This window comes from Pleurodeles waltl, chromosome 1_2 (genome assembly GCF_031143425.1).
Source record: "Pleurodeles waltl isolate 20211129_DDA chromosome 1_2, aPleWal1.hap1.20221129, whole genome shotgun sequence".
Taxonomy (NCBI): domain Eukaryota; kingdom Metazoa; phylum Chordata; class Amphibia; order Caudata; family Salamandridae; genus Pleurodeles; species Pleurodeles waltl.
The window spans coordinates 884,157,278-884,183,471 of NC_090437.1; the positions used below are offsets into that span (position 1 = coordinate 884,157,278).

A 26,194-nucleotide genomic window follows, 5' to 3' on the forward strand; every position below is an offset into this window, starting at 1 on the left:
GCAACCAAGCATCACTCATTGCTACACATACTCATGTCACCTCTACATGGAACCATTATATGACAATCGCATACAACTGGTACTGCCCCATCGGTTCTATGCAGTTTAATCACAGCATAATGAAAAATACCGCAGAGAGGCTACTTCCTAGCAAAGGCTGTCAGTTCAGTCAGATTATCTCAACAGTTCTATTTACAATGTTAAAACACAGTCACCAAGAACAGTAGACGGCTGACCTGCATATGAATAAGTTGGGGAAATCTGCAGCGGGTAGTGCTGAATTTTGCCAACATTCTGTTCATCACTCTCCGTTGTCACCTCTACAACTTGGCAAACATCTGGAGGGTTCGTCACAATCATTTGTTCCTCCATGTGTTCACTGCCTACAACTTGATCAGAAAAACACAACAATTCAATACCTCCGCATCAACTCCCGCATGCGCACTGTTGTAGTCAGGCCTGTAACGGAAACACTTTTTCAAAAGTGAATAAGTTACTCTTAATTGCTTCGCTTCCCAAAGTTAATTTCCATCAGGTTTAGGTTCCTATTGCAACAGCACCAAACAGTAAACATGGAATGCTCATAAGCCAGTGTGAGGAAAGAAGTCCCAAACTACCACTGTGTGGGTTTATGACATTGTGGCATGCAAGACATAAAAGCATCGGTGTGCAAAAAGTGGATGGGGAGATGATCCAAGATCACATGCACAACCAAGAGGAGGGAGTCCTTAATGGCTGAGAGGAGAAGGGTCATGCTCACCCTTGTAGGTTGATTAGCTGAAACATGTGAATAGATGTCTCATCAAGATTCTCACTGAACTGGAGAAATGGGGTAAACTTAACTTTTGAAGGATATTGTCCGATATTCTGGCTGTATAAATGTCTAAAGTTTGCAGTTAATCACCGCCAATGTCGTGATTCATTATTTATTAGTAAATATTTTAGTTCCCCACAGACCTCATGGAGCTGTAACACATTTAGTCACAATTTCATTGGCTGCCCCCTAAAAGCATGGCCTCCTGTTCTTACTTAAAAAATATCCATACCTGGCAAAGGTGGTCGGGAAGGGGAAGAGTATGTTGGTTTTGTTGGTGGGGCGCATGTGTATATATAGACAGAGTGCAATTAAAATGTTGAACTTTAGCCATTGCTTCAAAGTCAATGAACATGCAACAGTACTAGGATCATGTCATATTTCCATTGACTTTTATGATTAACATGGCAACCACAGTCTGCCCGCTTTGTAAGTGGTAAGCTACAGTTTTTGGCAGATCGCAGTAGAGATCATGCGTCCTTCTATTGGGTTGTTCGGTCAAGTAGTGAGGGAGAACAGTTGCATACTTTGTTTATTCTTTGTATGAGATGCAGCACGTTTTGAACATGATGTGAACTTCACCTGGAGGCCGGTTTGAATGTTAAGTTCGCGAAATGTACATTTTCTTGGCAGTTTTATAAGGCAAACTCGACTGAAAGGTATTGGAGCTGTTTATATGGGCAGCAGTTACATTAGACGAGGCCATATATGGAAAATGTCACTTACCCAGTGTACATCTGTTCGTGGCATTAGTCGCTGCAGATTCACATGCTAGATTCAGTGATGCTGGATTTGGGTGTCTGATCTGCTGTTTGTGTTGCGTTAACAGATCTGGTCTGTTTGGTAATTTGACATGAGGCACTACTGAGAGGTCTAGTAGTGTTGTGTACCAGGGTTGTCTTGCCCATGTTGGCGCTATTAGTATGAGTTTGGGTTTGTTTTGACTCAACTTGTTTACCAGTGTGAGAAAACAGGGCTGATTGCAGAGGCCCCATAACTTTTTGCCCCCATTTTCCTCTTTTTGCTGGTGTTTTCCTGACTTTGATGGTGCCCTGGGTACTGCTAACCAGTCCCAGGGCCTGTGCTCTGTGTAAAATGGATATGCAAATTAGGCTAATTATAATTGGCTAAGTTAACCTACCTATAAGTCCCTAGTATATGGTAGGGCATGTAGGTTTAGGGACCACAGCATAGGTGGTGCACACCTAGGTGCATTGCTGAGGTGCCCAGTGTCATTTTAAAAGCAAGCCTGCCTTGCTGGCTGCTTTTAAATTAAAGTTATATGCAAATTCGACTTTGGAATTAAAGGTACTTCCAAAGTCTTAAACTACCTTATTTTTACATATAAGTCACCCCTAAGGTGTGCCCTATGTGCCCCTAGGGCTGGGTGCCATGTAACTATAAGCAGGGACTTTATCAAAATAGATTTATAAGCCCTGGTGAGGTAAAAACAGCCAAATTCGTTTTTCCCTCATTGAAGTAAATGGCCTTCATAGGCTAGAATGGGCAGACTTTATTTTAAATTTTAAAGTCTCCTTAAATGTTACATACCAAGAATTTGGTATCAAATTGATTGTTGTAATAAATCCCACAACTTCCAGTTGTTGGATTTAATATAACTTGTCCAGGTAAAAAGTTTAGACTTTACCTAAAAAGTTGCCAATTTCAGCTCTGCATTGTTTTTGCTGCTGTGCTCTGATTGGCCAGCCTGCAGCAGCTTCTGCCAGGCTGCCTTGATTAGGTGTGAAGTGGCCTGGCTTCACACAAAGGAATGTGCTTGGGGGAGAGAATCTCCCCTCAGCAGATGGTGAGGCAGGAAGGGGGAGGGCTGCCAAACTGGTCTTCAAAGGCAGAGAAGGACATTTGCAGCACCCAGCAACACCCCCACATCCTGCAACCCCAGACAATTAGGTGCCCCCTTGATTAGATTAGGAGAGGGCAGGAGAGGGGTGTGTTTATGATTTTTAGCCACACCAGTGGGTGGGCTCAGCCAGATGTAACCTCCAAAAATCAGATTCATCCATGTTGGATTTTTAGAGACTGTTGCCTTCAGGGATGGATTTTTGCCACACTTCCCAGGAAGTGGTCATCACAGGGGGACGACCCTGTCCCTGATTGGAGAACCAGGGCCCCCCTGCTTTTCACCCAGGAGCAAGGATAAAACTGGCAGACCTGCACCCACGCCTCAGATCCCCTCCAGAATTCAACAAGAAAGGAACTAAAGAAGAAGAAGGACTGCCCTGCTGGACCCCTGGCCTGCACCTGGAACCTGCACTCAGAAGGACTGCACCAGCTGCACACTTGGGCTTCACCACAAGAAGGACTTTGCCTGGCTTCAACTGGTTCAAGGAGGGACTCCCTGTTTGCTACAGGTGAAAAATTGCTAACCAGAGTCCCCTGCACCAACTCCTGAAGAAAGCGACCAGCTGACCACTGTCCAGTGGCCAAAAAGGAGTTTGCGCCAGGTGCATTCTGGGAGTTGAAGTCCGCACCCCCCAAGGACCATCACAGAACTTCTGGACCCTTGGGGTGAGCTGTGGACCCCAAAAGAACCTTAAAAGAACATCTGGGTGAAGCCCCAGAAGTTTGGAAAAGATTTGAGAATTTTTGGAAAAAAGCTCCAGAGAGGGACCGACCCGCTGCGGAAATTCTAGCCGGCTTGCCTCAACCGCGACCCGGCCTGACTTCGTGGTTCGTCCCGGTAAAGAAAAACATCCAAAAAAGAGACTAAGTCCGAACGTAAAAAGTTGACCGGGACCTCCCAGCCATCGTATCCGAGAAGGGCTCCATGGACGTCGGATCAAGATCCAGGTTTACCCCGGTCGAAGGATTTTCATCTCGAAAAAACGACTAAGTCCGAAGGTAAAAGTCTCCACCGAGGAAACCCTCATCGCGTATCCGGACAAGGGCTCCAGGAGGTCGGATTCAACTGGCAGGTTCGTCCCGGTGAAGAAAAACTTCAAAATAAAGACTAAGTCAGAAGGTAACTTTTTAACCGAGGCCTCCCGCGACCTGTAGCCGAGCAGGGCTCCATCGCGGTCGGCCTGAAAGTTTGACTTGGCCCCGGTCGAGGTGCAACCAGATGACCCGATTGGCGCTTTTTGTTTCTAAGCGCTAGAAAAGTAATAATTCTTTAAAAATTCATATCTCCGGTTCCCCTGAACCGATTTTAATCGTTTTTGTGTCATTTTAAAGATAAAAATATAAACTATTTTTATAAATTGGTTTTGGATTTTTAAACTGTTTCCTGTGTTTTATTTAATTACTGTTTTGTGATATTTGAATGCTTTACACTTTGTCTCCTAAGTTAAGCCTTGACGCTCGTTGCCAAGCTACCAAGGGTTGAGCTGGGATTAATTTACTGAGACCTAACTGTACCTATGTGGAGGTTAGTGGCTTGTTGCTAGGTGTAGGTACCTACCTGCCCTACCAATAACCCATTTTCCAACAACCAGATATGGAAGGAGTGGGAAAGGGGGAAAAGCGTAAGCAAATATCCCTGACCAACTCATCCATAACATATTCCCCTGAGACTGATCTTGTGGGTACCTGGATGCAAAGTTTTGGCATTTTGCGTTTTCCTTTGTTGCAAATAGATCTATTTGTGGTGTTCCCCAACTCTGGAAGTAACTGTTCAGTACTTGGGGGTGAATCTCCCATTCGTGGATCTGTTGGTGATCCCGAGAGAGATTGTCTGTTAACTGATTCTGAATTCCTGGAATAAATTGTGCTATTAGGCGAATGTGGTTGTGAATCGCCCAATGCCATATTTTCTGTGTCAGGAGACACAACTGCGTTGAGTGTGTCCCTCCCTGTTTGTTTAGGTAATACATCGTTGTCATGTTGTCTGTTTTGACAAGAATGTGTTTGTGGCTTATTATGGGTTGAAAAGCTTTTAGCGCTAGAAATACTGCCAATAGTTCTAAGTGATTTATGTGAAACTGTTTTTGCTGAGTGTTCCATTGTCCTTGGATGCTGTGTTGATTGAGGTGTGCTCCCCACCCTATCATGGAGGCATCTGTGGTTATTACATATTGTGGCACTGGGTCTTGGAAAGGCCGCCCTTGGTTTAAATTTATACTGTTCCACCATTGAAGCGAGGTGTATGTTTGGCGGTCTACCAACACCAGGTCTAGAAGTTGACCGTGTGCCTGTGACCATTGTGATGCTAGGCACTGCTGTAAGGGCCGCATGTGTAACCTTGCGTTTGGGACAATGGCTATACATGAGGACATCATGCCTAGGAGTTTCATCACCATCTTGGCTTGTATTTTTTGTTTTGGATACATGGTCTGTATTAAACGGTGAAATGCCTGAACCCTTTGTGGGCTTGGCGTGGCAATCCCTTTTGCTGTGTTGATGGTTGCCCCTAAGTATTGCTGTGTTTGACACGGCAGAAGGTGTGACTTTGTGTAGTTGATTGAGAAACCTAGTTTGTGGAGGGTTTCTATGACATACTTTGTGTGTTGTGAACACCGTTCTAGCGTGTTTGTTTTGATTAACCAATCGTCTAGGTACGGGAACACATGTATTTGCTGCCTTCTGATATGTGCAGCTACGACTGCTAGGCATTTCGTAAAAACTCTTGGCGCAGTTGTTATTCCGAATGGCAACACCTTGAATTGGTAGTGTACCCCTTGGAATACAAACCTTAAGTACTTTCTGTGTGAAGGATGTATCGGTATATGGAAATATGCATCCTTTAGGTCTAGTGTTGTCATGTAGTCTTGTTGTTTGAGCAGTGGGATTATGTCCTGTAATGTCACCATGTGAAAGTGATCTGATTTGATGTAGGTATTTAATGTTCTGAGATCTAATATAGGTCTCAGACTTTTGTCTTTTTTGGGTATGAGAAAGTACAGAGAGTAAACTCCTGTTCCTTTCTGTTGGTTTGGTACTAATTCTATTGCCTCTTTCTGTAGCAACGCCTGAACTTCTAGTCCTAGAAGATCTATATGTTGTTTTGACATATTGTGTGTTTTCGGTGGGACCTTAGGAGGGAATTTGAGAACATCTATGCAATAACCATGCTGGATAATTGCTAGTACCCAAGTATCTGTTGTTATTTCCTCCCAATGTTTGTAAAAATTGCTTAGTCTCCCCCCCACAGGTGTTATGTGTTGGGGATGCGTGACTTGTAAGTCACTGCTTATTTTGAGGAGTTTTGGGACTTTGGAACTTTCCTCTATTTTTTTGGAACTGTCCCCCTCTATATTGTCCCCGGAAACTTCCACGCAGATATTGGCTCTGATAAGTGGGCCTTGTTTGTGAGGTCGTGGGTTCTGTGCTTTGCCCTCGAAACCCCCCTCGAAACTGTGTTTTTCGAAATGTGCCTCTGCTCTGCGGGGAGTAGAGTGCGCCCATGGCTTTGGCCGTGTCAGTGTCTTTCTTAAGTTTTTCGATAGCAGTGTCCACCTCCGGCCCAAACAAATGCTGTCCGTTAAATGGCATATTCAGCACAGCTTGCTGTATTTCTGGTTTAAATCCTGATGGACGCAGCCATGCATGTCTCCTTATTGTTACTGCTGTGTTGACAGTTCTAGCAGCTGTGTCTGCAGCATCCATAGCTGACCGTATCTGATTGTTGGAGATACTCTGTCCTTCTTCTACTACTTGCTGTGCTCTTTTCTGGAACTCCTTGGGCAAATGTTCTATAAAATGTTGCATTTCGTCCCAATGAGCCCTATCGTATCTGGCCAACAAAGCCTGTGAATTTGCAATACGCCACTGGTTTGCTGCCTGTGCCACCACTCTTTTGCCTGCTGCGTTGAATTTGCGACTTTCCTTATCTGGAGGTGGTGCATCTCCTGAAGTATGTGAGTTTGCTCTTTTGCGAGCTGCCCCTACTACAACTGAGTCCGGTGTTAGCTGTTGTGTGATATACACGGGGTCTGTTGGTGGCGGTTTATATTTTTTCTCCACTCTTGGAGTAATGGCCCTTCCTTTTACAGGCTCCTCAAACACTTGTTTGGAGTGTTTTAGCATCCCGGGTAGCATGGGAAGACTCTGGTACTGGCTGTGTGTGGACGACAGTGTATTAAATAGAAAGTCGTCTTCAATGGGCTCTGCATGTAGGCTGACATTATGAAATGCCGCTGCCCTCGACACCACTTGTGCGTAGGCTGTACTATCTTCTGGTGGCGACGGTCTAGCTGGATAACAGTCAGGACTATTATCTGACACTGGTGCATCATAAAGGTCCCATGCGTCAGGGTCATCTTGACTCATCCCTGTGTGGGTCGGTGATTGCATCATAGGTGGAGTGGCTACCGGTGATGGTTGCGGAGAGCGTTGTGGAGATGGTGGCGGGGTTACTTGTTTAGCCACCTTTCCCTGTGGCTGCTTGTCTTTCTCCTGGAAGGCAAGTTTGCGTTTCATCCTAATAGGAGGGAGAGTGCTGATCTTTCCCGTATCTTTTTGGATGTGGAGCCGTCTTTGGGTGTAGTCTGGCTCCATTGCCTCTAATTCCTGTCCAAATCTATGTATTTTCATTTGTGAGGACAGTCTTTGTTCCTCTGTGTAGGAACTTGATTTCGGTTCCGAAGCCGGATGTTTCGGTATCAAAACCTTTTCGGCTACCTTTTTCGGTTCCGTCGAAACCTTTTTTATTTTCGGCATCGTTGTCTCTCGGTGCCGACTCATTTTTGTGCCGCTGTCTCTATGTCGAACTTGCTCGGAGCCGCTATCTCGGGCCCAAGATTGCTGTGTGGCGGTATCTCGACCGGAGTCGGATGACTTCGACACCAGCGTGCCCTTTTTCGGTGCCGATGTTCGGTCACCTATTTTCTGGGTTAAGCCATGGCCTGGTGGCGGTGGCGTCCCCTGGGCTTTTGTGCTCTTTTCGTGAGTTTTATGTTTCGACGTCTTACTCACGGTTTTCGGCGTTTCCTCGGGATCGATCTCATCCGAGTCCGATTCCTGGACGGAGAAGGTTTCTTCCTCCTCCTCGAAACACCCTTGTCCTGTCGGCGCCGACGCCATTTGCAGTCTTCTTGCTCTTCGGTCTCTTAGTGTCTTCCTGGACCGAAACGCTCGACAGGCTTCACAAGTATCTTCCTTGTGTTCCGGCGACAAACACAAGTTACAGACCAGATGCTGATCTGTATATGGATACTTGTTATGGCATTTTGGGCAGAAGCGGAATGGGGTCCATTCCATCAGCCTTGAAGAGACACGTGGCCGGGCCGACCAGGCCCCGACGGGGGATCGAAAAAAAACCCGAAGGGCCACCGGAGCTCTTCAAAAGTCGGTGTCGATCTGTTGTAACTAACCCGATACCGAACGCAAACAATACCAACGATTTTTCCGAGATTCTAACTTTCCGACCCGAAACACGGAGCGAAAAGGAACACGTCCGAACCCGATGGCGGAAAAAAAACTATCTAAGATGGAGTCGACGCCCATATATATATATATATATTTTTTAAAGGCACAGGTCAAGTGACTGCCCAGAATCACAGGACGTTCAGTGGACGTCAAAACTTGAACCTGGTTCCCTAGCTCAAAAAGGAGCACCACTGCCAGTTACGCCACATCCTGTGATTTCTAAAGTCTACTGATGATGCAGATGCTATCTATTTGTTCAACTCAAATTTGGGCAGAGTGATGCCCCCCATCTAGATGGGAGCGGTACAAGGCTTTCATAGACGTTCTGAAATCTCCATAGGACAGAGTTCATATCTGGCTGTCTTTTGTTTGCTTTGAGATATGAGTGTACAAGGACGGGTTCGAGTCACTGATGCAGCTAATGCTTATCCTACTTCTCTTTTTCCATTCGACTTGCACACATTATTGGGGTTCACAAAACGGGGAAAGAGTTATTTAAAAAAACATGTTCACATGCATTAAAATATCACACTTACACGGCTTTACTATTTTCAGGAGTCTCAACAACTCAACGAGTATGTCTTTAAAGGTAGAAAAATTGCAGACTACCATGACTAAGTAATAACTGCAACAAAAAATGTGCATAGATCCGAAGTCTATAAATCGGTGTTTGTCATTTGAGAATCAGGAGATACTTGGTCACCTAAACTTCAGTCAGATGTACAAAGGGTTTGTGCATTTTAACTTTTTAATACCGCTCTGGGATTTATCCAAGAATTCTAGCATTTAAATGAAGATGTACTAAGCGGTACGGTTAGACAGATACCCTACAGAGGTGTGACAGAATCATGCATTTGGGCCAGTAATGATTCCACGTACAATAAAAAGATATCAAATGAGCACTCAGTCTTAAGTAACCACCAAAGTGCAATATGTGCACCCAACCTGTCAATCCCTTGGAGGAAAAACACAAATACCTTACCACAGTGGCCAAAACTCTCATCTCTACCATTATATAACACAGGTTCAGCGGTACTAATGACTGGTGCAAAAATACTGATCAAAAACTACGACTAGTATTTTTACAACCACTAAAGGTTTTTAAGAATCAACACGTGTGCAATTAGGTCTGTTCTTAAAAAATCTGAATCGTGGTGGGATTGAATCCGACCCGAGTAATGAGTATTAATGAGGTAGGTAGTATAACTGTGAATCACTACAATTGGATGCCATCACAGGGATGGAGGTTTGGGTGGGGGATGGGTCAGGAGACCACCAAGCCTGTGACTGCATCTCAATAAAGTCATTTTTAGGTTGAGCCTAGGCAGCGTGAAGCGTTGTCTCCAAGACATGTTGTATTCAATCTAAGGGCTTTTAATTACGCCCACTCTTGTAATTTGTTTTTTGTTGTGCTCGTCTTAACTGCTTCCTTTTTATTGGTGCATTTCTCTAAATGTCCCACCTTTGTGTGCTTAGTTCCCTCCCAGGCAATTTCACCAAGAGAACATTTTTGTTGGCCATCACACTAAGTTCACGTTTCCTTGTGTTACAGCGTGTGATGCTCCCGTCTAGTTTATTGTTATCTGCGGACAAGCGCATTTTCCCCTAACTCTTATACATCACACACGACACTGCTTGTTTCCACTCCTGCAGTCTTTTTAATCCACACCACCTCTCCTCGTTTCCCACTTGTGTCCTCACATTATTTTCTTCTTTTTCCATCACTGCCATTGGTTTCCCTTCCTCTTTTCATTCCCTTTCCCTCGTGGCCATTTCTTCCCTCCTCCTTTACACGATTCTTTCAACACTCGATGTTTCCGTTTATTTTCAAAGTTTAAGTATCTCGAGGCTATTCAGTGAAGTAGCCAGGGCTGATGCCAATGCAAGATACACGTACCGAACCCATTGAGCGATTTCCTGGCTGAGTGACCTTAAAGGGACGGGTGCTCAGGGCTTTTCTGCTTCTGTCTGTTCTCGCAGCAGGTCCAAGTTGCACCTGTTGGTGGGCAGGCAAATTAGCAGCGACAACTGAGAAGTACCCTTTCCCCTCATTAGTCGTGGGTGCCACTTCTCAGCAGAAGCCAAGGTGCACTTTGCCAGCGTTAGGTAAGCTGCACCGTGTTTATCAGCTGCCTAAATACTTACTCCCAGCTCGCCCGGGTCCAGAGCTCTCCACTTTCAAAGGTACATTCGTGAGTCACACACAGTCCATGTTTTTCTTAATATTTTGTGATCTGTAGTCCAGTTAATTCGCTTATGAAATCAGATAGACACAGATTGCAGAAAAAACAAACATGGGCTTATTGAGCTGCTCACGTGTGGACTTTGGACTCTTGCAGGGTCAGAGTCTCCTGGCGGGAGTTGCAAGTCTGTGAGGTGTACTGTGCAAGGTGCTCTCAGATAACTTGTGTTTACACCGCAACACTTAGCCTCTTGCAAGTACAACTATTTTTCACGAATCCTGTGACTGACATAACTAGTGAGTAACTTTTTGAATGTACATCACTGCGGAATATTTTGCAAGGCAGTGCTGCATATTTTCACAAACCGCTGCGTGAATTGCAGTAAAAATTAGACAGTGTTTGTTAGAAATAGTTAATAAATAGCAGTTGCTTACGACATGACACCTTAAGAGATCCATTGTTAATTCATAAACATATACATGTTCTCCAGAAACCCACAGGTTGCCTGTAGAAAAACACTTCCTCAAGGTGTCTCCAAAATATTTTTGGCAATTTTCTTTTTCGTAAACCATATGTTTGCAAATAAAAAATAAACAACACACCAAGGCCAGGACTATTGTCTTGGCTGATGGATTTTATGGTATATTGTTACTATGTAACTCATTCTCACGGCTACGTTCTAACTCGCTGGCTCACCTACATAGTCTCACATAGTAATCATTCAATCATCCATCCATCCAAACACTCACCTCTTCATTCTCTCACTCCCCACGCCATCCATTAAATCACTCACCTGTTTTCTCAGTTATACATTGATTACCATTCTCACCTATGCAACTATCCATCCATAATCCTTTGACCTATGCATCAATGGGTGCCGATCCATTCAGTCACATATCCATTCATCCTCACTCATACCTATATTCAACCATTCCCTTAATTACTATTAATAATACAGGTAGATAGTGTTGCTTGTAAATCAAAAGCATTTACTCACTATGTTAGCTGCTGTCTCTGTGGAGCAAAGCTGCCAGAGCATGAACAGAGTGGAATATAAATTCAAATTAAATATAATTACTTATCAACTTGCGCCAGTGTATTAGCTGCTGTCTCCGAATGGCAGTTCCTGTGTACCAAATGGAGCAGTAGATACATCTAAATTGTGTCTTATGCCACTTTCTATATTAGAAATACAAAAAAGAGCCACAAGAGACGTAAACCATCATGTGAGGGGCGGCAATGCTGCAAGCTTCTTCTCTGGTCCTAGTGGAATTTCCTCATTCTAAGTCCTCAAGACAGTGCTGCAGCTGCTTCTCTGGTCCCTGCGGTAACTACACAATCTTAGTCATCCAGGAAGGGTTGCTAGCTGCTTCTCTGGTCCAGGTGGTAATTCATCATTCTTAGTCCAGCAGATAATCATGCAGCTGCTTCTCTGGTCCCAGTGGTAATTCCTCATTCCTAGTCGTCTAGACAATGCTGCAAGCTGCTTCTCTGGTCCCGTCGGTAATTCCTCATTCTAGGTCCTCTATACAGTGCTGCTGGCTGCTTCTCTGGTCCCAAAGGTAATTCCTCATTTTAAGTCCTCTAGATAGTGCTGCTAGCTGCTTATCTGGTCCCGACGGCAAGACTTCCATTCTAAGTCCTCTAGGCAGTGCTGTAGCTGTGTCTCTGTTCCGAGTGGTAATTCCCCATTCTTTGTCCTCTAGACAGTGCTGCAGCACATTTCTGTTCATACATCTACTACACTCCAAACCAAAACACATACGTGAAAGACAGTCATTTACAACGCCAATAGCTCTCACTCTCACAAATGCAACACCTATTGCACTGCAAATGCTTGTTTTCTTCTTTTTTTCTTAATGCAGCACATTTTCTTTAATGAAGACCACCACATTTGTGATGACGTCAATAAAGTAAAAAATGTTTTTTAATCTAGCCTGTTTTCCATAAATGAAAGAAGATGTGTTTAAAAAACAAAAGTTTACTACTTCCAAACAATTTTAACATTCACAAAGTGGAAGGGGTCTCTGAAGCACCCATTCCCTTTTTTGAATAGGTTACCACTTCTCTTGGAGGTCGGTCATTTTTCAATGGTTTACGGCTGCTATTTCAGTCCTAAACCATTGCTATAGATAATAACAATTGCTATTTGGAAGGCACGCTACAACAAAACCCTTCTAAAAGCGACTTATTATCCATTTCTAAACCCATTTTAAGAGTTTTTAAAAGGTTACCAACCATAAAATGAGTCTAGTACATTTGTAAAAGTATGTTTTCAGTTGCAAACATGGAACTGGATTATTTGTGGTTGAAAACTGCTTTGAACACTTGGCCCAGAGTGCACGTGAATTTGCTTTGTCAAGGTCTTTAAAAGGGACTCTCGCAGATGGGATGGCAGAGGCATTAGGTTTCGGAGAGAACCCCTTTCCCTTACTTCTTTCTGAAAATCCCAGCATGGGACACGAAAAGAGCGCAGAAGACAGAGGAAGAAGGGAGTGGCTACAATACTAAAGGGGTGAGGCCCGGTGGTCCTCCCTTCCTATTCCATCAAATGTGGGGAAACCCATTCAACCTTTGCTCGGGCACACAGAGCAAACCTTTATTGGGAGCAGGAGTTCAAAGAAATTCTTGTAAGGCTCTTCAAAGCAAAAGCTTGGTCAAATTACTTGAGCCACAAAACGATCTTGACTGCCCAGTTCAAAACACGATGTAATAGGGCACAAGAGCACGGACAGAGAAATAAACTGCTCCAGTAATCTATCCATGATAAAATCCAAGATGCTACCACCTTGGCAAGACGTTGCTGAGGGCGGGAGGGCAAAGCATTTCTTAGTAAGCGCTGTTGATGAAGTCTTAGCCCAGAGCTGTTGCCAGGGAAATCTTGGTGGTCCGAGAGCTGAAGGCAACAGTGATTCTTCCAAATAACCTATAACCCTCCTGTTCAGGAGAAATTCAGCTTTAGTAGCATTTAGCCAGAGAAAGTACAGTCTCACCCAAAGCTGCATAGCCAAAACTGTGAAATGGAAAGCAAACTTGGAGGCTGTATACCCCAATGGACGGTTCCCAGCTGATCGTCTAAACAGGAAAGAATAAACACACAAGGGGGGGAGGAGAGAGCGGGAGAGAGAGAGGGAGAGAGGGAGAGAGAGAGAGAGAGAGAGAGAGAGAGAGAGATTGTTTGAGGCGGTCTTGCCTCCTTGTTGAAGGACCAGCTTCAGAACAGTTTAAGAGACGCTGATTTCTCTTAGACCACGTGGTGACAGTATTAAATGCAGCAGAAAGTTATAATATCTCAGCCCTGTTTCATCGTCTTTAATAATCAAAGCAGTTTCTGTGTCACTGCCAGGGAGACAGCAAAGCAAAGCTTCCTGGCATCCAGAACTCTAACCTTGTTCAGAGAAAGGGAAAATTGTTTTGCAACAAATATTTCCACAAGTTTAAACACAGCTGGATAATTGAGCAACAGCCGTCAACATCCCTTGTGTTGAGACAGGTTTTTTAAGCAGAGAAGTGGCCACTGCGGAGTCAAGTTTGTTAGTTTTTTTCAGAGAGAGCCGACTTTCATTCACTATTACATATTTGAAAAGCCTCAAAAGTAATCCAAATCTACAACTGGGCCAATTGCCTGATCGTGAGGAGTCTAAAAAAGGCATTATAAGTCCAGTATATGGGGAAGAAAGGTCATTCCTATCCCCATGTGGAGACCACAAACGGTTGCACTACGTGGTGGGTTTTTGGGGGCAGCATTGTAGAACACATTAAAAACTGCTTTGAAGATTACAAGGACTCGATTGGGAACATATTAATAGAATGGGAGGCAGTCAAGGTTTAATTACAAAATGTATTTAACTATTTATACAGAAACAGGAGATGTATGTTGGTATTTTACACGCAACAATGGAATATCAGCTGGATTACATTGATATAGGAGAAAGGGAAGAACAACAGGTTGGAACCTGAAGATTGAATTAAGTTAATGGTTGTTAATTCATGTACACAACTAGGTAGCTTGAACTGCTACAGAAGAGAACGATCCTAGCAAAAGGTGTAAATCTAGGCCAGGAATTGTTTAAACAAGTGGGATTTGTGTTTGGTCAAAAAAGCAGAGGTTTGATAATAAGAGTGAGTTCCATACCACGAGGGATTTCTTCCTGGTTAATGCAAACCTGAACCTCGGGATTTGTAGGAACATAGGGTCCTTGCTTCACAAGACTCTGGATCCTTGTGATAGGATATAGAATTCAGCTAAGTACTGCTGACTGTTGATGTATACGGCCTTCTAAATGAAGACACAGAGCTTGAAACTGATCTTGCTTGAAGAGGGAGCCAGTGGAGGTCCTACAGAATAGGACTGAATCGGTCATTTGTTTTGTGTAGCAATCTGGCAGCTGGGTAAGTTTTTGTTTTGAATGTGGCCAAATGAGACTGTGTAATTACAAATATGGCATAAACTAGAGTAGATAAGAGCATGCACTGTTAACTCGAGTAATTTAGTAGGAAATGGGGCTCAGATGTACAAAGCAGAATCAGAGCCTTTGCAACAGAAAAACTGCATTTAGCAATGTTCTGAACCCATTTTAGAAGGCAGTACCTTTTTACCAACTCCTAAATGGGTTTCAAAATGGATAAGGAATTGCCATTTGGAAGATACATGCTGTAGGCGTCCATTTCAAATATCGATTCCTATCCATATGTAACAATGGTTAAGGACTGAAATAGCAGTCATCAACCATTGAAAAGTTTCCCAACCCCAACTCACAAAAGGGAAGGGACACTTTGAAGAGCCCCTCCCCTTCATAAATTTTAAAGAAGTTGGTCTGGAGGTACACAGTGGTCCAGAGGATCACTGCAAACTCTCAAACAAATAAAAAATATAAACTTTTCATTTTAAATGTAACACAGCTTTCACTTAGGAAAACTGGCTGTATTGGGAAAAAAAAACAAAAAAGTTGACTTCATTGAAATGTGATCCCAGGTTTGGTGGTCTGCTGAACCACACAGGCCACCATCCCTCTGGTATCATCCAATCATAGTGAGTCACAACTTGCAACATATCTTGTTAATATTCATGGGGCACCGACTTGATCACCCTGTTTTATAAAGCACTTCGGGGGGGGGGGGGAATCAATCATGTGTGGAGTGTGTGGCGCGCAGGGCCTTGGATCGAGATCTGGAGGATCCCTTATAGGACGTGGACTGGGATATGGCGCTGTCACTGGTGCATACAGTTTCTTGTAACAACAGATTTAAGCTATTGCATTTTAATTTTGTTCATCATGTATATCTTACACCTGCTCGTCTTAACAAGATTGACCCGACAAGAGAGAGACCGGGTGTCCTAGATGTGGGGAGATAAGTGTCTCCTTTCTCCACTTGGCTTCGTCCTATGGGGAGGTGCAGTGATTTTGTGGGTGGTGGTTCAAAAGATAGACGGGGTCACAGGTTTAGGGCTCAAAGCCACACCTCTGATATGTCTTTTATGTATACTGCCAGGACCACTGGAAAGGCACGCACCATATAGCTATGTACTTAAAGCCCATCCATTCCTTATTGGGTCCGTGATGTACTGGAATGGGTTGCTGCTGAAGAGCAATACATGAGGATGACACGCAGGTAGGAGGGGGCACTGATGGACATAATGGCCTGGGGAACACTATTGGAATGCTTCACAGGTGTAGAGGAGTCCAGTTCTAACTAGAGTACTGATGATGATGGCTGACTATTGGAATGTTATGCTGTTCATAAAAGGTGACAACCAACTATGGTGGTGATGTTATAACGCTGGTAATCATCGTATATAAACAAATTGGTTACATAGGAAGTCCTTGGGTAGGGAAGGCTGGCGGCATCTACTGTTCAATGTTTGGATTTGCTCCATATTTTTGTCTGTATACGTCATCTTCCTCCAGTCAGGGGATAAACAGATATTGTGATATCTCGCAATGATATGCACTGCACTGTTTTTATCTTTTTGTTGTTATGTGTAATCACCTTAATAAAACAGAGTTCTAAAAAAAATATTCATGAGGCAGGCCATGTAGTGATCCACTCAGATTCAGATTTTTAAGAACTGACCTACTAACACATACGTCAGTGTTTAAAAATATTTACGGGTTTTAATTTGCGACCCATAGTTTGTGAACAATAAATGGTACATTTGGCTCCTAGGGCCTAATTTTTTTTTTATATGTGTAACCTGAAATTTGCATCTTTAGCTAACGTATTAATATGTGGTATACAAAAAGAGTCAATAGTAAATCTGGAGAGCTAACGTTGCAGGCGATGCAGCATAGTCATTCAGTTTCAAAAGGATCATGACCGATGGAGCCAGCTTTTTTGCAGGCAAGCAGACAACACGTAATCCAGTTCTGTCAGGGTTTAGACAAAGAGAGCTGTATTTCATCCAAGACTGGACTCTGCTGAGGCAGATTCTCTAGATATCAGATATGTGTATAGTTGTTTTTAGGTTTATCAGAGTATCATCAGCATATTGTTGTAGTGTACACAAAAGTCTCAAATTATTAAACCAAGTATCTCTACGCATCTACTGAAGATGGTTGGCAAAGAACAGAGCTCTGCTGAATCCCACATGTGGATCTGGCTAGTGCAGAGATGTGATCTCCAATTTTTTTTTTACCAGTAGATGTCATCCTGAGAGGAAAGACACACGTTGATGGGAGGAATGCTTGCAACACGTTTAACCATGGGTAATTCCTTGGTGTAGCATCCAACCCATTGTTTTTCCCACTGTGCTGCTCTTGACATAAGCCAGCTTTATGCAAATCAATACTGACCCTGCTCCTCAAGAACACAGCCCATCCCTAACTGCAAGCTGAGGCCCACTCCAGAAGAGACCACAAATAACCTCATACTAGTTTCAGCCTTATCATTCCATGTCAGTGAGAACTGCTTGCATCCTGTGGCACAGCAATCAAGGGGTCCAAAGTCTAGACATACCTTAGGCAACTGAAGGCATTACAGAAAACACAAAAAGGTGAAGACGAATGCTTGCAAAAATTCTAACCAATGTTAACATGATGTGGCAGTTAGGATGGACTGTTCCCACTGGAGCAGAACCTTGGCCGATTTCCATATGTGACGTCTAAATTGAAGTGGCATGGTGGTTTTGGGGGGGGTGGGGGGGGGGAATGGGGTTTGAATGTTCTCCCAAGCATTATCAATGGTTAGTATACTTGCAAGCATTCATCCATCACTTTTTCTGTATTTGACGAGAACCACAGAAGGATATTTCCTCTGACCATTGTTCCATAGCAGAGATCAGTTGACTGTAGTCACTCATGTCAAAGGCAGCAGACAAGCCATTTTCGACCATCAAGCATGTGTCACTATTGTCAAGAATGTGAGGGCTATTGTCAAGGATTTTTAGGGTTACCAGTTGCTACTTGCTGATAAATGAAAAGAATTGTTTGGCCACAGACCTTTCATTGGCTTTTCCTACCCACAGAGTACCGTACTGGGTGAAGTTTGCTAGATTTGAAGGCTCAAGGCCAGGACATTTGAGCAGAGGTAATATCTGGCTAGTATTGTGCAAGGAGGGACATGTCCAGTGCCTTACTTATGTAGCACTACTAGAGTATAATCTTGCTATCAGATGCAGATTAGGGGAAGTTGACAAATGATTTTAGAAGGTATGCCATGTAGAAAATAGTAGTCCTAAGTTTACCAATGATAATTCCCAGGTCATTTGGAGGCATAAGCAAGAAGGATTCCCCTTTTTCTGAGTGTTTTGGTGGAATGGTGGGACTGCAGATGGAAACTGTTTCTTATAAGGAGAATTTTATTGATGAAATTATGCAGGAAGCAGTCACGTAGTTCCTTTGGAAGTAGTCACATGAAGATACATTTTTTGTCTCCTCAAGTTTTTATGTGTGTTAGAAAAGAGATCTTGGTGAGTCAGATGAGGAGGATATTTGGATGTAAGGGGATTCAGCTTGCTGGATTAAGGTCTGTGCACTCTTTTCTAAATTTTCTCAGCTTACTGGTTATTGAGCTAACCTATATTTCCTCCACTTATCCTCCAGTTTCCTAAAATATAATTTTTTGCTTCTAAGAGTTGTTCAGAGAATCAAAAGTGGCTGTGTTTGGGACACATTTGCATCAGATTTAACAGGAGTAGTTCACTTAAATTAGCATTAATATTGTCAGCATATTCCTTGACTGCTTCAGTGATACCTTTAAGTTAGACTAACTGTTTGTTAGCAGAGAAGTGGTGGTAATATTTTACTGTTTCGGGTTAGTATTTGAAAAAAGAAAAAAGGAGATTTGTGAGGCGTGGGAGAGCTGTAAAAGGGGACTGGAAAGTGGTCAGACCAATCATTATGTATAGATGGTGGGGGCAAGTAAAAACTTTAGAATAATCGAGAAACAAGTCCAAAATGTTTCCTTTATTGTGAATGGGAAGCAAACTGTACTGTTTCAGATTGTGAATTTGGGTTGGGCGCTCAAAGAAATACATAGGTTTAGAGCAACACTCAAAAGAGAAATTGTAAACATGGAAGACAAGCTTAAGAGCCTCGGACGTGGGGACAAAAGTGACGCGACTGTAACCAGTGTCAGAGACCCCTTCAGAGCCCCATAGTGACGGAAGGCAGTCTGACACTCCTAATGCTTACCAAAAAAAAAAAACTGATAGCCACCATGAAGGGGAAATGTTAGATTAATAAGCTGAAGGAGTGACAAGAGAACTAGGGTAGAGCGAACCAAACACCACTAAACACCACCAAACACACATTTGAAATAGACTGAAAGCAACTCACAGCCGACAGTCATGCGATATCTCAGAGACTCAGATACATAAGACTTAAAAAAAAAAAAAAAAAAGCACCCTTCACAATCCCCAACTACACAGCCAGCGTCCACCTGACATCTAACAGGATGAGTCCAGCATACAAGATAGCAGATCCAATGATAACTCTCTTCAATAATTTGAAAGAGACTAGTTTATAGTCCCACAAATCTATTGTTCACATTGGTTAAGTACGTGCAATATAGCTGCAATGCCTTAAGCCTTAAATGTACTGCTACAACTTTAGTAATTGCCCTGAGAAAGATACTGTATGTTTGAAATTAAAAGTGCTAGTAAACACACTTTTAAAAATGTACAGAGGGAAGCACTGTTTGTCCCTGACAGACATTGACTGCATTTTGCATTATTTTTTCAGGCTTGGAGTGGGCTGGCTCGGAGTGTGCGAGACCAGGGACAAGCTAGGGTCGCTGGTTGATGCCTTAGAATTGCTTTTGTTGGTGCCTGAGATATGAGCATTAATTAAAGAACTAGCAGCCAGCAAATTTGCAGGACCTGAGCCGGGTCCTAACTTGTGCAGGTATGAACACAGAGTATGCACCAGGACTTTTCATACATAATCTAACCGAATCGGGCAATAGGTGAAAACCTCTCACTATGATGTCATGAATGAGTGTAGATATTACGACAATACGAGAATGTTTGATGGTGAACAGATGTGCAGAAAGGCTCAAGAAGAGATACTGGGAACATTTTGTGAGTCGCCGGAGAAACTTTGTAGTTTTCCAACTAACGAGATTCTATTAGTATGCAACTTCAGCATGACAAGCCTGGCTCAGAATCCACCCAATCCTGATGGATTAGGCAAAAAAGGTCATAAACTGCAACATATCTTACAAAAATAAAATGTTCTACCCCTCTGGGACATCAATCCTGAGAACAATCTGTCAAGGCACACATACAAGTGGATCCACAATTGATTACATATTCATGCCTAATGCCTTACTAGTCTTCTCTTGTAGACAACTGTTTATCCCCAGTGCAGAGAAAGTGACCACTGCCCCTTGACTGCCAGCTTCCACATCAAAAACAAAGAAGGAAATATTTTACTGACAGTAGGCACCTCGGAAAGTACTGAGACTGGTAGCGCAGTCAAGAGATTAAAATTGTATAAAGTAGTAAAAGAACGGTTCACAGGCTGGCAAACGGAGTTGACAAAAGAAAAATCCGCTTCTAGAATTGAAAAACGAAAGGATATTATAGCAAAATGGCAAGACAAAGCTATGTACATGAATCACTGGGGAGGGTGAGGAGAGGGGGAAGATACATTGTAACTTAGAAGTTCAGTGTAGGTCATAGCAGAACAAAACGCTGTTTTAATCACACGTTATAAAACTGTAAAGTAGATTTAAGGAAAGCAAGCAAAATGTAAAGACAAGAGGCCACAACTGAAAACACGGAATACAGATTAATGAAGACAAGGAGGTTTTATTGGAAAACTGTCTACGAAACAAAAACAAAGTATTACGGAGAACAGTGCTGCAGATTATATTCATTAGAACCTGGTCAAATGTTGGCATTATGTAAAAAGCCCACAGTAACAACATACAAAAAGGAAAAGGGTATACTACAAGAAAAGTGGGTAGTATACGTAAAAAACAGATATGCAATGGAAAAAACAGTCCACCAAGTCAGGAAGACACCTAACAAGAGGACAAAAAGGGCAACACAAATGAAGGAGCAAATCAACTCAACTCTAGTTAAAGAAACTTACAGGAGACAATGCAAGGCGACGGTGCGCCAGGCCCAAACAGCTTGCCGGGCACGCTTTTTGGAGCAGACACGGACGTCTGGGCTGAGTACTTAACACCACTGTACCAAGCCTCCTTCAAGATTGCACAGGTGCCACAATTCTGACGTGGATCGATATTGCATCCAATACATAACAAAAGTATTATTAAGGATCTGGTTGATAGTCTTATTATATGTGGAAGCTAAAACATATGCAAAAATTATTCTAAAGGAGTTAGAAGAACAGGCCGGGAAAGAAAAGTTAATACCCAATCACCGGCCTGGGTTCAGAAATAAAAGTGTTAACTGAGGCTAACTTTTCTACACTCTCATATCCGGCTTACCGCTCAAATCGCCCCTTCCAGCCAGCAATCTACGCTTGTTCCGTAGATTACTAAACATCCTTTGATGGAGTTGACAGCTGAACACTATGGGAGAAGCTTGCAGACTGGAACATACACCAAGTACTTCTGAAAGCAATAATCACACCTTAGTCGGACATGTGGATAGAAGTTAAACCGGGGTATGGAGACATAGTGTCAGAAAAGATCACCACAAACAAGGGCATCAAACAAGGCTGTGTACTGGCCCCATTATTGATCAATCTGTATACCGCTGACACGGGGGGGGGGGGGGGAACAGCAAATGGAAAATCATTTCCACGGATAGCACTGCAGAAAATCCAAATACCTCAATATGCAGATGACTTGGTCACCCTGAACAAAACAAAAATAGGATTACATCGGTTGTTGGACGAGTTCCACAAATACAATCAGAACAACAAACTGGAGGCAAAAGCAAGAAAAACTAAAGTATTGTTTTTTTGGGAAAGTAAAAGGAAAAATCAAAAAAGGTATGGAAAATAAGTCCAGCCAACATCGACTACTCCACAACATACCAGACAGGAGCAAACCTTTAGGCTATTTAACAACAATAGGCAAAAAGCACTTAAACTACTTTTCGCACTATGCGGACTAAATACAAAGATGTAAAGGCCTAGGGCAGAAGCCATTATAAGGGTAATAGAGGCCACACAGAGGTCAACTATTGTGTGTGGTCAACAAGCCTTTCTAGCCACACTGAATTCCACAATGGAGAAGACGCAGTGCATTCATTACCTGCAGGCATATATTCCCGGTACCCCAGTATACCAGACAGGCTGAGATCAGACTGGAATTTAGCAGGACCTATTATGCAAAGCACAATTTCTCATAAAGTCCACACCAACGGGGGGGGGATGATAAAAGAGTACTGCAAGAGATCTGCACTGATGCAGAAAATGAACGGACCAGATATCTTAATATGGCAAGCGCTGAAGTAAATCTGGTCACTTTAAGATCAAACCGTCTCTCGCATTAGGCACTGAAATACATACTGAAAAAACAAGTCATTGCATTATCAACAGAATCTGACTTCGAAACACTGAACACTTTCAGACTCTTTAGATCTATCATGCCGTCCTATGAATCTTCACGTTTACAGTACTCCTTGAAAGAAGCACTAAATAGGGCATGTAGGAGAAATATTATGTGTGCAAGTTTCTTGATTCTATTAATGAGTTTCGATTGCACTGGAGAAATGGGAGGAATAGCACTCCAAAATTCAAGCTCTGCAATTATAAAAGAAGAATCATTTACAGAGTTCAGAGGCACCTGTCGTATACTGCTGAAACCCATGTTTCTACAGAAAGGTATACACATATGCAAGGGACGCACTAGAATTCTGTTTTAATTCACCAAAAAATACTTTATAATCATGAAGCACAGATCCAAGACTTGGACTGAATGACGAAGAAATCTGCTTGAAGTTACAAGCTTACACTCTTTGAAAGTTCTTGAAACCTGAATGTAAACCGACAGCAGTGGCTTTCTTGCTCACAAAATGGTCGGGACGCACCAATGAATACAGAATCGGTGCTAAAGGTCATGACTAGTGCGGCTGCATCAGCAGTATGTTAAGACTTCAAAGTTAATGATGTACCTTTTACCTGGAATGTTTAAAATGTTTTAAGTGATTACGTATTATTTGTAAAACTTACAAGATGGTAGGAACACAAGAAAAAGAAATACAAAACTGGCATTGAAGATTATGTTCAGTGAAACAGCACTATGTGTATTTTAAGATTCTGACAATAATCATGTTTCTTTCAGCTGGAGTTTTATTCAGATGTAACTGATATTTTAACAGTTGTAATGTTTTAATTAATTCTATCCAATAAACTCATTTATTAATTGGCGAAGAGGTGCGCAGATTCAGAGCCTGCAACAGGTGTACTCCCTCCAGCCCCACACAGCAATCCTGAACCTTCAGGATCTTAACAATAAGAGGCTTTGAGCAAGGTCAGGCCGAGGTGAAGGAGCACTACACACCCAGCGAGGTTCTCCCTTTGATAGCTGTAGTGGGCATGGCCGTTTCCCAGTTATACTGAGCACTGGTAGATACATCAAAAACCTTGTGGGGTGCATTAAGAGAGGCAGAGATGGAAGACACACTAGAAGTCTTCTTTGAGGTTGACTGGCAACTGACAGTGGGGTACAAGCTTGTGGTGTCCGGAAATGACAGTTTCAAATTGATCCAGCACAACATATTACATTGTACCTCCCTGACAACACACCGTCTACATAAGATTTCGCAGATGGGCTTGGACAGATATCAAAGGTGTCATATAAACAAGGCTGACTTTATGCACATGTTCTGGTCGTGCCCACCCGTAGCAAAATATTGGATGCATGGGATCCCTAAACTTGAACAGTGTGAACATGAATGATCTGCTTAAAGGAGTTTATGGCCAAGCCCATAAAGATATATGTTGACCTGTCCCTCTTACTCTCCCTCTTACTCTTACACACTGCCATGAAATGGACATTAACAGGCGCCAGCCAACAGCACCCCCGTGAAACACTGAGCTGACTAGATGGATGGAACCCATGACAAGTCAGAGGCCCGGGACACCGGAGTGAAGGAAGGGGTTCTGACATTACTAATGCTAACTGAAACAACAGTGACAGGTCACCATGAAGGGGAAATGTTAGACTAAGAACCTGAAAGAGTGACAAGAACTAAGGTAAAGAGAACACAACAACAACAACCATATTAGAAATAGATGGAACGCAACTCCTGGCCGACAGTCACAATGTCTCAGACACACATACCCAGAAGACATCCAGAAAGTGCCCACCACAATCCCCAATTACACAGCCAGCGCCCCGCTGACATCTATCAGGATGAGACTTGCATGCAAGATTGCAGACCCAATGACAATGTGCTTCAATAATTTGACACAGACTAGCACATAGTTCAATAAATGTATTGTTCACATTAGTTACGTATGTGCAATAAGATATGCTACAATGTCTTAAATGCGACTTTGCTAACTTCCCTAAGAATGAAACAGTGTGTTTGAAATTGATCATGCTAGTAAACACAGTTTTAAAAAAAGATTCCAAGAGCAGCACTGCTTCTTTATAATCATCTAGCAGGCAGTGTTTGACAGAATATTGTAAGAGGAAGCTATTGTATCAATATTGTAAAACTGACCATGTCTGGACAGACAGCTAAACAATCCTGAACGACATAGGTTGGAGAGGGAATGTCAGCATACACCTTTATATTTTAGATGGAAGAACAGAACTAAGTTCATCACGTCATTACTTTGAAGGTTTTACTGCATGTAATAACCACACCAACATCTGTTTCCATAGCATTAGCTTTGGAGAGTGTGATCCTATTATAATAGAGCAAGAGACATGATGTATAACGATTGTGGGCTAAAGCACTACTTATGCTCAGGGGAGCATCTAACTACCTTGGTGTATCTCACATTCGGTGTGAAGCAAGGAGAAATATGATGCAAGACTGCAGCTGTGGCCAGCAGTAGTGACAGGTTTGGCCGTACAGCTCTGGAACATCAGGGGACTGCTCCTCGAAGCCTATACCAATCTGTGTTATTTTGGCCTTCACAAAATAAAGGCCCTACATAGCCCACACTGGACAATACGAAATTATTTGAAACCAGAATAGACAGGAGCTCCCAAATCTTTCTAATGCTCTTGTGAGGGAAACCATGCACCACTTACCGACCAAAGCAACTCTAGGACTGAGCGAGCTAAACGAGGAAACCGAAAATAGGAGTTTCACTTCTGTTTTCTTTTTTTTTTTAGGGTAGTGCCAAACCTGATGGCTGCATTTTGGTTTTCCTAAGCAAACTTAGTTCCCTGTTGTCTACTTTCCTGTTTAAGAAACTGTGTAACAATGTGTGATAACTCCTCAGAAATCTCTGATGAATCCTTGGCGTTTTCTAACATAGATTTCATGGCATACCTGACAAAGTACTCACTGAGAAATTAGTTTAAGATTGGTAAGAGCTATTGTAGGAAGTTGGCTCTGTATGTGCTATTTCAAAGTAAGGAATAGCATGCACAGAGTCCAAGGGTTCCCCTTAGAGGTAGAATAGTGGTAAAAATAGATAATACTAATGCTCTATTTTATGGTAGTGTGGTCGAGCAGTAGGCTTATCCAAGGAGTAGTGTTAAGCATTTGTTGTACATACACATAGACAATAAATGAGGTACACACACTCAGAGACAAATCCAGCCAATAGGTTTTGTATAGAAAAATATCTTTTCTTAGTTTATTTTAAGAACCACAGGTTCAAATTTAACATGTAATATCTTGTTTGAAAGGTATTGCAGGTAAGTACATTAGGAACTTTGAATCATTTCAATTGCATGTATACTTTTCAAGTTATTGACAAATAGCTACTTTAAAAGTGGACACAGTGCAATTTTCACAGTTCCTGGGGGAGGTAAGTTTTTGTTAGTTTTACCAGGTAAGTAAGACACTTACAGGGTTCAGTTCTTGGTCCAAGGTAGCCCACCGTTGGGGGTTCAGAGCAACCCCAAAGTCACCACACCAGCAGCTCAGGGCCGGTCAGGTGCAGAGTTCAAAGCGGTGCCCAAAACGCATAGGCTAGAATGGAGAGAAGGGGGTGCCCCGGTTCCGGTCTGCTTGCAGGTAAGTACCCGCGTCTTCGGAGGGCAGACCAGGGGGGTTTTGTAGGGCACCGGGGGGGACACAAGCCCACACAGAAATTTCACCCTCAGCGGCGCGGGGGCGGCCGGGTGCAGTGTAGAAACAAGCGTCGGGTTCGCAATGTTAGTCAATGAGAGATCACGGGATCTCTTCAGCGCTGCAGGCAGGCAAGGGGGGGGGTTCCTCGGGGAAACCTCCACCTGGGCAAGGGAGAGGGACTCCTGGGGGTCACTTCTCCAGTGAAAGTTCAGTCCTTCAGGTCCTGGGGGCTGCGGGTGCAGGGTC

The 26,194-nt window shown here is 43.0% G+C and overlaps 1 protein-coding gene across 6 annotated transcripts in view; it reads right to left on the reverse strand.

Moving 5' to 3' along the window:
* IRF2 (interferon regulatory factor 2) overlaps positions 1 to 26,194 on the reverse strand; it is a 248,366-nt gene that overhangs the window by 51,645 nt on the left and 170,527 nt on the right. For 5 of the 6 annotated variants that reach the window (XM_069199440.1, XM_069199401.1, XM_069199451.1 and 2 more), the window contains one exon: positions 237 to 389. The exons of the other annotated variant lie outside the window; for it this stretch is intronic. In XM_069199440.1, the coding sequence (XP_069055541.1) occupies positions 237 to 389 (153 nt within the window). The remainder of the gene's footprint in view (positions 1 to 236; positions 390 to 26,194) is intronic. 6 annotated transcript variants of the gene reach the window in all.